Source organism: Chlamydotis macqueenii, chromosome 1, assembly GCF_036417535.1.
Source record: "Chlamydotis macqueenii isolate bChlMac1 chromosome 1, bChlMac1.mat, whole genome shotgun sequence".
NCBI lineage: Eukaryota > Metazoa > Chordata > Aves > Otidiformes > Otididae > Chlamydotis > Chlamydotis macqueenii.
The window spans coordinates 151748823-151762059 of record NC_141556.1 but is presented as its reverse complement, the minus strand read 5'-3'; the positions used below and the strand labels follow the sequence as shown (position 1 = coordinate 151762059).

The 13237-nt window shown below is 38.6% G+C and overlaps 1 protein-coding gene across 2 annotated transcripts in view; it reads left to right on the top strand.

The window, feature by feature from the left end:
* ATP11A (ATPase phospholipid transporting 11A) overlaps positions 1-13237 on the top strand; it is a 128143-nt gene that overhangs the window by 73826 nt on the left and 41080 nt on the right. For both annotated transcript variants that reach the window (XM_086770348.1, XM_086770356.1), the window contains exons 5-8: positions 3716-3823; positions 7533-7661; positions 8159-8262; positions 11602-11652. In XM_086770348.1, the coding sequence (XP_086626474.1) occupies positions 3716-3823; positions 7533-7661; positions 8159-8262; positions 11602-11652 (392 nt within the window). The remainder of the gene's footprint in view (positions 1-3715; positions 3824-7532; positions 7662-8158; positions 8263-11601; positions 11653-13237) is intronic.

Sequence of the window (13237 nt, the reverse complement as noted above, 5' to 3'; positions counted from 1 at the left end):
AATAGTCACAAATAATGGTCTTTATAGTGGTTATGTTATGTGTTTGGCCTTTTGCCTTCAGTCCAATTTAAGCATAATTGCTCCTGCAGGACAGCTATCAGTGTAAGAACTCAGTGGCACAGTGAGTTCCCTTTCATGATTCAGTCTTCACTGTCTCTTTGAGTCCAAATATCAGCCATTTCTTTCCTTCATTTCAGTGAATGAGATGTGAATGTGAAAGGAAAATCTGTGCAAGCAGCTTGACGTTCAGCATCTTTTTCTAGGCCACTTGAAGGAGTTAGCACTTTTTATGGGCATAAGAAAGATCTCTCATGTCATGTTTGAAAAAGTAGAAAAACTCTCTCGTGGAAGAAAAATTCCATTATATATTTGAACATCAAGAAACTTTGTAGGTCATAGTGCTCCTCATTTTAACTGAAAACTTGTAAGGGAGGTGTCTGTATTTCTTATGTAGTTATGATGGACTACGATGATTAAAACAATGACTAACAAAAATGAGGGTATGATGGGCTGACCTGGTGAGCAGCCAGACACCCACCCAGCCTCTCGCTCACTCCCCTGTCCCATGGGATGGGGAGAAAATAGAGGGAAGGTGAAAAGATTAGTGTATCATGTTAGTGACGCTTTGATAGGGGAAGCAACAGCTATGCATGCAAGCCAACCAAAGTAAGGAATTCATTTACTACTTCCCATCAGCTGGCAGGTGTCCAGCCACTTTCTGGAAAGCAGGGCCTCAGCTCATGTAACGCTTGCTTAGGAGGACAAATGCTGTCACTGCAAACAACCCCCTTTCTGCCTGCTTTCCCTGAGCTTTTCTTGCTGAGCACAATGTCATAGAATCATAGAATCACATGGTCGGATGGGACCTATAAGATCATGTAGTCCAACCGTCTTCCCACTACCATTGCTGCCACAGGTACTAAACCATATCTTGTAGCTCCTCATCAAGCCGCCTCTTGAACACTGCCAGGGACGGCGACTCCACCACCTCCCTGGGCAGACCATTCCAGTGCCTGACCACTCTTTGGGAGAAAAAGTTTTTCCTCACGTCCAATCTAAACCTCCTCTGGTACAACTTGTTGCCGTTTCCTCGGGTCCTGCTTGTTGCCTGGGAGAAGAGGCCAAACCCCTGCTCATCACAACCTGTCTTCAGGAAGCTATAGAGTGCAATGAGATCTCCCTTGAGCCTCCTCTTCTCCAGACTAAACAATCCCAACTCTCTCAGCCGCTCCTCATAAGACGTGGGCTCCAGACCCCTCACCAGCTTTGTTGCCCTTCTCTGGACACGTTCCAGGGCTTCAATGTCTTTCTTGTAGTGAGGGGCCCAAAACTGAACACAATACTCGAGGTGCGGCCTCACCAGCGCCGAATACAGGGGGATGATTACCTCCCTGCTCCTGCTGGCCATGCTATTTCTAATGCAGGCCAAGATGCCGTTGGCCCTCTTGGCCTCCTGGGCACACTGTCAGCTCATGTTCAGCTGAGCATCAACCAACACCCCCAGATCCCTTTCCTCTTCACAGTCCTCCAGCCACTCAGCTCCGAGCCTACAGCGCTGCATGGGGTTATTGTGGCCAAAGTGCAGGACCCGACACTTGGCCTTGTTGAACCTCATGCCATTCAGCTCAGCCCAGCGATCCAGCCTATCCAGATCCCTCTGAAGGGCCTCCCCTACCCTCAGGCAGATCAACACCACCACCCAACTTGGTGTCATCTGCAAACTTACTGAGGGTACACTCAATGCCCTCGTCTAGGTCATCAATAAAGATATTGAACAAGATGGGCCCAAGTACTGGGGGACACCACTTGTAACAGGCTGCCAGCTGGACTTGACTCCATTAACTACTACCCGCTGGGCACGGCTCCCTAGCCAATTCTTTATCCAAAGAAGGGTATACCTACCCAGTCCACGGGCAGCCAGTTTCCCTAGGAGAATACTGTGAGAGACCGTGTCAAAGGCTTTGCTGAAGTCCAGGTAGACCACATCAACAGCCTTTCCCTCATCCACCAGTCTGGTCACCCAGTCGTAAGAGGAAATGAGGTTGGTCAAGCATGACCTGCCTTTCATGAACCCGTGCTCGCTGGCTGGGCCTGATCCCCTGGGTGCCACTCATATGCCGAGTGATCTCACCCAAGATGATTTGCTCCATAACTTTCCCGGGTACTGAGGTCAGGCTGACAGGCCTGGTGTGGAATATCCCCTTGGTCAGTTTGAGTCTGCTGTCCAGGCAGTGTTCCCTCCCAGCGTCTTGCCCACCCCAAGCCTACTCGTCTTATTTTGGTGAGGAGGGGGGAGATTGGAGAGAGAACCTGTAAGAGATGCTGTACAAGCACTGTTCAGCAATAGGCAAAATACTGGGGTGTAACCAACACTGGTTTAGCCCTAACTACAAAGCACAGCAGCATATGAGCTGCTGTGAAAAGAGCTAACTCCATCCCAGCCAGACCCAGTACAGAGGGTAATTTTGATTGTCCCTTAATAGGATAACTGATTACCTTCACAGTCTTTATGCTAAATACAGACTTTTCCTTCATTAGTTTTTAAAGAAGCTACGAAGAGCAGTGTTTCCATTTCTTTACAGTGCTAACTATACATAATTAAATATAGTCTATAGTGGAATACAGCTCTTGCTGGTGAGCAAAAGTTGTGATACATGCAGTAGCTCGTATTTTAGGTATGATTTTCCCACTCTTAAGATTTTAAATGTTAAACTTTGGAGTCTTACTGTAGTTTGGTAGTGATCTATCAAAGCCTGGATTATGACATGCTGTGCCTAGTACTGCAGTTCTGTCTATCTCCTTGAGTCTCTCTCCTGATAACTGGAATAGACTTTGGGACCTGCTTGAGGAGCTGTACCATCCCCTGGAAGTATATTAGACTAAAATTATAAAGACTCTGAGTTCCCAGATTATCTCTGAGAGCATCCAAGGTAGTGATACTTTTGTTCTACATTTAATTTTCAGAAGTGCTCAAGAGTTAGATGTAAAAATGCTATGGAATACAAGTGATATTTTCCATCTCTTAACCACTGCTGTCTTTGTCAGGCCAAATCTTTATCCTATGGCAGGACTTATTGTATGGAAACTTGCAGATTCCCTGTCCTTTACTTTGTCTGTTTGTATAAAACACAAATTCATAGGATAATTGAGCAATCAAAATAGGTTACTCTGCAGAGTCTCTTGAAACGAAATTCTTCAGGACTATACATATCGTATACAAGGTTAAGAAGTTTGACATAATTGTATGACAATCAGGAAATATGACCAACTTTAGTCATGTCGTCACTTTAATATCTTTCTATATGGAGTCTCAGTCTTTCAACATGTTTTCTACACTTTCATCTTCTCAGCAATCGCTTCTTTAAGTACTTTGCACTTATGCAAGAGTCAATAGAGCACGAGCAAGAGATGATGACTTAAACACCAGAAATTGTTCTACACATTGTAAATATCCCTATTCATCAAAATGTCTTAATTTAAAATATATAATTTTGTTGTCTAATTGTAATTGTGAACGCTCTTTTTATACATGTCCAACATGACTGTATTATTGACGTGTGTCACAATTTCCTTTTTTCTAGGGAGAATATCTTTTTTTTTTCCCCCTTATCTTGAACAAGGATAAGTTTTTAAATTTTTGTTGCAAACTAAGGCTGTTCTGTGTCTTTTTAGCCAAATGTGCGTCACTGTGTCCTTCCATTTCACTGTTTTCTAGGGTTATGAAGATTGGCTTCGACATAAAGCTGACAATGCAATGAACCAATGCCCTGTTCATTTCATTCAACATGGTAAACTGGTTAGAAAGCAAAGCCGAAAATTAAGAGTAAGTAACTGACTTAACAGATTTTAGGAGTCAGACTTTACTTCTACACTTCTTGGAAAACTAATTACACAGAAATGTAGTGTGATAATATTATACCATTTGTTCCATGTAAAGGAGATTAGACCTACAATATAGTAATTTTTAATTTAATGCCTCTGAATAAAGTATTTTTAGAAGCTGAATGTGTTTCTTTATCTTAGCTTTGTTAACTCCTCTCATACCGTTCCTTTCATTTTCCATTTTTTAACTTGGAATTACACTCATTATTTGTCTTTTGTCTTTCATCCATTTTCAGTCCTCTGTGGATATGCACATTAATAATTTTTTTATGGTTATGATAATCAATGCCAGCAATATGTCCTATGCATACAACACATATATATGCATACATATATATACACGATGCATTCAGAGTACTTTTTTTCATTACCTGTCAAATCACAGCCTCTTCATTGGCCTTCTGAGTGCTGCTGCATTCCCTTCCTGGTATTTTGAAGGTCATTTTCAGAAATTTATTTCTACTGCTCTTTTTTTTTTTTTTGGTGAGGAGATTAACTTTTCCTCATTATTCTTTTTAGAACACAGCAATTTTGGTATTTGTTTGTAATTTCATTGTTTCTGATATTTTTGTTAGGGATATCTTTTTCTGCTCTGCCTTGTTTGGGCATAAATGGCTCTACAGTGTTCACAGCCATTCTGCTGTGACCTTCCCTTTGAGTGTGATAGCTTCTGCCTAGGGCTTCCAGGTAATAAAAAAAAAAAAAAAAAAAAAAAGGACATCACATGCTGAGTATTCCGTGTGTATAACTAAACAGTTAAATATTGCAAATAAAAATAATCAAGTACCATGTATCTGGAATTTTTATTCCATAAATTAATCTATTGCGTATATTCTCTCAATTTCTCCCCTATCCTTTGCCTTTCAGAGACTGCGTTTTGAACAACTAAATTGTAAGAGAGGCATAGTAAACATATGCATGGAAAGGGATATTTGTCTGGGTAAATGGGTAAAATTCTCTGAACTGTATTACATAAGAAAACAGATTAGATTGTATAAAGGTAGTCTCTTCTGCATCTGTGGACATTTGATTAGAGGAAGGAAAAAGAGAATTACTAAAAGATGAGGTTTCTTTTTCACAGAATCACAGACAGGTTGAGGTTGGCAGGCATCTCTGGAGATCATTTGATCCAATCCCCTAGCTTAAGCAGGGCCATCAAGAGCTGGTTGCCTAGGACCATGTCCAGACAGGTTTTGAGTATCTCCATGGAGGGAAACTGTATGAGCTCCCTGAGCAACCTGTGCCAGTGCTCAGTCACCCTCACAGTGAAAATGAGATGGACCCTCCCATATTTGAGGTTGTGCCCATTGCCTCTAGTCCTGTCACTGGGCACCACTGAAAACAGCTTGGCTCCGTCCTCTTTGCACCCCTAGCTTACACAGTGGCAAATGTTGGCAGAACACCTTTTAAATTTTATTAAGATGCCCTTTGCCGATATTTTTAACTGTTTGGGTTTTTTTTTTTATATTTGTGCCTTTTTTCTTTTGCAAATTGTGTAGATTATTTACTTATGTTTTGTTAGACTGTTGTATTATAGATTGCTCCTGGCTTGCAGAGTAACTTGTATTCCATGGCTTACAGAGAGAATCTTGCTAGGTTCATTAGTGAATAATAAAGACATTCAACACTATGATCTCTGAAAATCAAAAGTAAGAGGACTCTTCTGTCTTTGAGTTGCACCTGAAAATTCACTTTCTGATGTGTAAATATTTTCAGTGGCAACTTAAAAACTCCAGGCACAGTGAATGTTTGGGTTTTTTTTCATGCTTTTTCTTGTAGTGACACTTTACTTTCAGGAGGGGTTTGTTTGCTAAATTGGCCTCCCAACTTTCTCTCTAGCCGGATTTAATGTTTTGAAGAATTCTGATATTTCCTGTTATGGCATCTGTAGAGGTGATTAAACTTGCAGTAATATCACTGTGTTTTAGGTAGCTGGAAATTAAATTAATGTTTTCAGTGGTAAAGAGAACTGGTAAAATCTGAATAGTTAAGTGGTGTTCTTATAGTTTGTTCTAGGAATAGTTGGATTCTCTGTCACCTGATAGTTTATTCAAGGTAATTCCCTAACAGTGTTTTGTCTGATTTTGATAAAGCTCTCACTTTGAGGGCTTTATTGTAATTTATCATATGACTGTATTTGATAATTAATAATTTTGTGTCAAAAAGGCAGATTCCCTTGAAGACACATGCTGGAAGAATAAGGCAACTTGAGCGGTCGTCTGGTCTGTCAGGGTCCACTGCTCTTCAGACTGAACTGTCTATATTGTTCAAGCTGGCTCCAGCCAAGACATTCACTACCTCCAGTTCCAAACCTACCTCTTCACTGTCTCATTACATATCTTCATTTCCCAGGGTCTGCAGAATGATGTGTGAGAAGTCATTTAATCAAAATGAGATACATGACTAAATTAATTCCTTCCTAAATTTGAACAGCCCAAAACTTTTTATTGATTAAAAGTGCAGCTTTTTTTTCCCCTAGAAATGGAGTCATCATGCTGTTTTAATAAGTCTCTAATTTTTGTTCAGAGACTGAAAATTAGTAAAATGTACAGGTCTATTGCTGCACTAGAAGTCATGATTTTCAAAAATATGTCATAGTTTACACAAAAGGTTCTACAGGAATTAAAATCTCCTCTATTATCGTCATCCTAGTTCTTCAATACATGTTAGTAAATCTTATCTAAGCTGTCACCATTTTGTTTGTAGATGTTACAATTCCTGACTGCTATCGGACTATTTTGTTTAACTAGAATTAACGGACTCCTGCCAACTGCTGAGTGTATTGGAATTTAGCTTTATAAGCATGTAATGAGAACAATGATTAAGCTGAATCTTATTGTAATGAATTATGACATAAAAGTGTATTGAACAGATGTTGAGCTACATTAAAAATTACATATTGTGATAGGATTTTCACTGAAACTTTAGTATCTTACAACATGTAGTGTATCTTTGCCATTTGTTCATTTTTTAATATTCATTTGTAAAAGTTTACCTCCAAAAATATATCAAAGGCTGTTTCTCACCTGAAGGGTTAACAGTAATATTTTGAATTTAAAGTTAGTTGGCTGTTCTGTGACACTCTTTAACACGCTGTAAGATATTACCTGTGTTTGCATGAATAAATTTTATTTGCTCAACTTAAAACATAGATAAAAATAAGATAAACTTCTAGTCACAAATTCTGCTGATAAATGTATCCTGTTTTTATTGACAGCCTTGGAATTCTTAGCTTTTTCAGCTATCTCTAATTATAATATTTGGAGCTAGATGCTTATCCTTAGGAGCCAATGAGAGTAGCTCACATCTCCAGCTGTTTTTGAAACAATGTTTTGTTGTACTTAGTCTTAAAACAAGGATAGTATCTTCCATCTCTCAAAGTTGCAAAACTTAATAAGACAGTATGTGCAAAATGGTTATCCTGAAAGGAAAGGTAGTACGCAGCAGACCTCAGTCATTCCACAAGGTGTAATTCAGTTTTTCAGAGATACTTCTGTGGGTTTTTACTCCTGTGGTAAAATCCTGGTGTAAATAAAAATTGATGAATTTTGAAGATATTTGAGTGAACATATGTTTTGGGTTTGAAATCTGAAGTTTGGGCTGCTATGTAAATGGTAAATGCATTTTATTTTCTTGTGTGTTTTTCCTAGGTTGGAGATATTGTAATGGTAAAAGAAGATGAAACGTTCCCGTGTGACTTAATATTGCTGTCAAGTAGTAGAGGAGATGGAACATGTTTTGTTACAACAGCTAGTTTGGATGGTGAATCCAGTCATAAAGTAATAAAATGTTCTACATTCTATTTTTAAGGCAAAGCTTGCATTTAATTTTTTTACACAGACCACAATATGAATTCGTACTTATATTTATAAGCAGATATACTAAGTTGTGTAGCTTGCATTTCTACAAATTTACTTCATTTCTCTTAAAGTATCATAATTTCATGGACAGTTTTAAAATATATTTATTTGTGACTTTGTGTCCAGCATAGATATGCAGATTACAGAGATAATGCACAGACTTGTCTGTACTTAAATGCTTTTGTGGTGACCTGATTTGTGAGTACACTGCAAGGTACTTGCATGTAATGTAAGATGACACCCAATTAGGAGCATTTAAAGGTGCATCTTAATTGAACTATGAGCTGTTATGTAACAGATGGTAAATCTCTTTCATGCTGAACTGAAGTACATTTGCAGATTAATGTCTTGTGTATGTCTTATTAATGTCTGTCATTACTTTTTTTATTTTATTTATACCTTTTTGTTCTTTCCAGACTTACTATGCTGTTCAAGATACAAAGGCATTTCACAGTGAACAAGAAATCGATGCATTACATGCTACCATTGAATGTGAGCAGCCTCAGCCTGACCTTTATAAGTAAGGAAATAATTCTTACCTGTTTCACTTAAGGTATCCTAACAGTAAATTATAGGAGTATCATAATGGAAAGATACTGGCTGCATCTGGCTGCTTAGGGTGGGCTCCAGAGTGAACTTGAAGTCAGGTTAGTCTTCCATCCATGCTCCTTTCCTGCAGGTAGTTCACTGGTCTGCTTTAGGGCAGTGGTCTCCAGAGGAGAGTGCGTAAGACACTGGGCTGTGTGACAAAAACTTTAGAACTTCTGTTTATGTTTTTAATCTAAAAAATAAGAAAAAATTACTAATATTCAATATATTTCCTAACACTGTCAACCTTACTTAGTCTATATGTCAGGGTCTCCCACGTCACATACAGTTTGCGAGGAGTCTCGGGGAAAGAGAGGGTGTTCTGCAAAGCGGAGAGGTTGCCAGTGGCACCCTGCCCCCTTCCTTTGCTTTCAGCATGTTGCGAAGTATTGCAGTTTATATATGCTAATTAAGTGGATTTACAGATTATATTATCTAGTTCTAACTAAATAACCCCCTGTCTTGGTTTCACCTCAGAAGGAGGTAATTTTCTTCCCAGTAGCTGCTGTGTTTTGGATTTAGCATGGGATTTGCTATGTGAAGAATGTTGATAATACACTGATGTTTTTTATTGTTGATAAGAGATCAAGGACTTTTTCAACTTCCCAGGTTTTGCTGATGTGCAGGTGCAAGAAACTGGGAGGGCAATAGCCAGTACAGCTGACCCAAACTGGCCAAAGGAAGCGTTGAATACCATAGGTGTCATGCTCAGTATATAAGTGGGGGTTGGCTGCTGGGCAGCTCGCTCTTTCTCTCTCTCTGTCACTATCATTTGAAGATCGCTCTCAGTTCTGTTTTCTGATCACTGCTTTGGGACAGGCTGTATCAGTTGTCGGGCAGTCAGAAATTGTGCATAATTCATTTTGTATATGTTATTAGCTGTGTATTTATTATTATTACTGCTACTACTACCGCTACTTCCTTTGCTGTCATAGTGAACCGTCTTTATCTCAACCCATGAGTTTTCCTTTCTTTCTGATTCTGTCCCCCATCTCACCTGGGAGAGGGGGGAGGGTGAGTGAGCAGCTGCGTGCTTCTTAGTTACTGACTGGAGTTAAACCATGACACGCTCACAAAATTATCAACTTGCTTAAAAAGATGCCTGCAAAGAAACTGCAGGGTGAAGATACTAATAATGCATGCACAGGTGAACAAGAAAATGGCAAATGCTTTCACTCTTAGTATGAGCTTTTCATCAGCCACACTATGAGGTAAAAACAATGCCAATTTAATCAGATCTGACAAGAAGTCAACCAAAAAAAACCTGGAAATTATCAAGACTATTTGAAATATGAATTTACATCTACTATTGTTAACATTCACTAGCTAATGGTAGTATGAAGCCATTATGATTAGCAAGACATTTGAAAACTAAGCAACTAGAACATGAAGGAAAACCTCTATAGTTTTTTAGCAGTGTTTAAAGTAATGCAATACTCAGGATTTTACAAAAGTACTGTACAAAATTTCACTAAATCGTAAATCTTTACAAGCCTCTTTTGAAGTTTCTTTCTTAATAGCAAAGACAGAAAAACCACATATCCTTGGGAAACACTTGTTCTTCCTGCCACTGTGAAAGTAGCTGAAATAATATACAGAAAACAATATGATGACAAACTAAAATCTACTGTTTTGTAGGCAAATACTGTAGGAAGATTAATAGAAAACATTGTTTATTTCTGAGGTGTGAAGTTCTCTATTTTTCCTGATCACAGTGACCAAAGAACTGATCTAGAAATTTGCAAGAGAATGGATTCTATAGAAAACGAATTCTGTGAATGACTCGATCCTTTTTTAAATACATGACTCATGAAGGGAACATTTTGAAATGGAAGCTCATGCCATTATAGACGGTGGAATTTGCTGGGACAGCTGTTGACACATTAATAATGAGAACGCTTATTGGTCGATAGCTCCTATCTCTGCTAATTTTTACTTTATTTCTCAGCAAAACACAAGGGCAAATGTTCTTTTCCAAAGACAAATGGTCATTTCACACCATGATGCATCATAACAAACTGTATGGTGTCTTTAGATGTTTCTCTACAGTGTTGTATATTCTCCCATCAGACAGATTGCCACTCCTCTGAGCCCAAGAGGCTCACTTCCAGGGTAACAGACCCACCAACTCCCCACAGTTTTCTCTGCCATCCAGAATGCTAATGTCTGGCTTAATCCCTTCTGGTTTTAAGTTACTCAATTGGGGTCTGGCTGGAATGGGGTTAATTTTTTTCATAGCAACCCATGTGGTGTAGTGTTTTTGGTTTGTGACTAAAGCAATGTTGATAACACATCAGTATTTTAGTTATTGCTGAGCAGTGCTTGCACAGTGTCAAGACTTTGTTTCTCACTCTACTTCCCCAGCAAGTAGACTGGAGGTGGGCAAGAGACTGGGAGCTGACACAGTGAGGGCAACTGACTTCAATTGATCAGAGGGATATTCTGTGCCATGTAATGTCATGCTCAGCAACAAAATTGAGGGGGTAGTCTTTCCAAAGTAGCTGTTGGTTGGAGACTGGCTGGGCATCAATCTGCTTATGGGAGATGATGAGTGATTGCATTTGCATCACTTGTTTTTTCTTCCTTCACTTATTAAACTGTTGTTATCTCACTTTTGCTCTTATGATTCTCTCCACTTCCTGCTGGGGGAAGAATGAGTGAGATGCTAATGGGTGCTTGGTTGCTTTCCAGGGTCAACCCACCCCCATAAAATAAAATGTACTTAGATATATTCAGAGGGAAATTTTTTTACTGGCTTTGTGTTTTGGTTTTAATTCAGTCATAGGTTTTCAGTTTTGTAACAGATAATAATCACACTGTTGCTTACCTCAGGTAACTTAGAGAAGAAGATCTCTTGTCTAATTAGGAGATTTATACATAATTCTATAATATTTTATATCTTTTATTTGCAAACTTTACATTGACTTAATATTCTGTGTATTTTTGTATCTACATGTTTTAAATATATCCATGTATATCTCTGTTTACTTCCTGTATATTCAGAGCATGTAAGCTGCTTGCTCACTGTAATAAATACTTTCTGTAAAAATACTTCTCAAATAATCTATTCTCACATATACTTTTTAAAGATTCTAAGAGTGAGAGTAATTGCCTTTTTAAAATAAGTATGTGTGGTGTATATACATGTGTATATAGACAGAATGACATGTCCTTGTAATGTACATTAAAAAAACTGAAATACTGGGACATATATACGTAAGAATACACAGATTAGCAGTGCTATTAAACTACTTGTGTATTTCCCTTGCAGATTTGTTGGACGAATAAATGTTTACCATGATAGGAATGAGCCTACTGCAAGGTAGAGAAGTTCCAGAGTTTTCTACTCATTTAAACATTTTGAGTTGAATAAGTATCAATAATGCAAATTACCTTTGTTTCACCAATATTGTGCTGCCTTGTTTTATTGATAAAATATTTTTCTCTTAGAAGTCTACAGATTGTAATTTTAGATATCATAAATATTTCATATTTTGATCAGTTAGATTTCTCTTATTTTGTGTCTAGTCAACTTCGGTTTTTATGACATATATTTAATTTGTAAATGATGTTGCTAGGATTTTGACGGTACTTGCATAATACTGTGCCATTAGCATGGGGTCTTGGTAGCTCACCAAACAGCGTGAATATTACCACTTGTGTATTTTTTTTCTTTTTTCTTCATAGAAATTGAAGAATTTGAACATACCAAATATCATATTTAGTTTTACGAAGGGAGGTTGAACATTTTTCCAAAATGTCTACAGTGTTGTGTGTGTTCAGAAGGGGCCACATCCAGGGAAATGCAATTTTTATGTGGTGTAGGAGATGGCAATCTATTACCCTGGGTCTGCCTCCTGTGCAAACAGGTTTCATCACGAATGGAGTGCAGTGTGTTCTGCTCAAGGAGCAGTCTGTAGCCCAGGGCATTCCTTGTCCAGCAAATACAGAATTAAAATGACACAGTACGAACGAGACATGAGTTTTCCTATATTTTCTACCTCGAATCTTCTGTCTACCCAGCAAGGAAGAGACTTGCTATACCTGATTTTGTTCAGGACCTTGCCACAAAGAGGCAAAGCAATAGGAGGGAGAGACTTCTGATATCCTAGACCCCAGCATGTGGGAAGTTACTACATTCTGCCTAAGTGCCTTCCTAACCTCAGTATGTCTGTAGAGACATGATTTTCTATCTCAGTAAACAAAGAGGAGGGGAAATTTGGCTGCTGAGTGTGTCAGTGCCATAGCTCCCTCAGGAAACACCTGCATAACTGCACTGCAAAAACAGTGCAAAAATCTGTCACCATCCAGAGTGACCATCTCTCAGCAGTTCTGGTCTGTATTCTTCCTGGGGTCGCTCGGATAAGAAGGTCAGGCAGAACATTGGCTGTGTGAGCTGTTCTGTCCTTTCTTGGGGATCCTACTGTCCTTTCCTCATTGAGTGATGTATCATGTAACAGTAGATTGCTGTAGTCTGCTATGAAAACAATCTTTTTTTGCTCCTTTCACTTTAAAGATTCTTTTGACTAATGAAGTTAGTTGGAAATGGACTTGGGTGGGAGAGGAGAGGAAAATAAGCAGAAAATACCTATTTGATCTCAACAGCGGTAGATTGATCTGTGTATAATGCTGTGAATGAGAAGAAAATCTGAGGCATTAAGACTTATATTCCTTGGACAGCACTATTAGAGCAATTGGCATTTTTTACTACATTGGGGTATAATGTCTTAGAAATCAAATCATTCCTATAACATCACTGCTTTAAATGGAACTAGTTTCAGGTTTTACATCAGTTATGGTCCTGGGATTTTTCTTTGTTTAGAGTTTCTTGGTTTTTGAGATTTTCATGCTACAAGAACACTTCAAGTAACATTCGAAAATACTGAACTTCTTTTTTCCATTGCTGT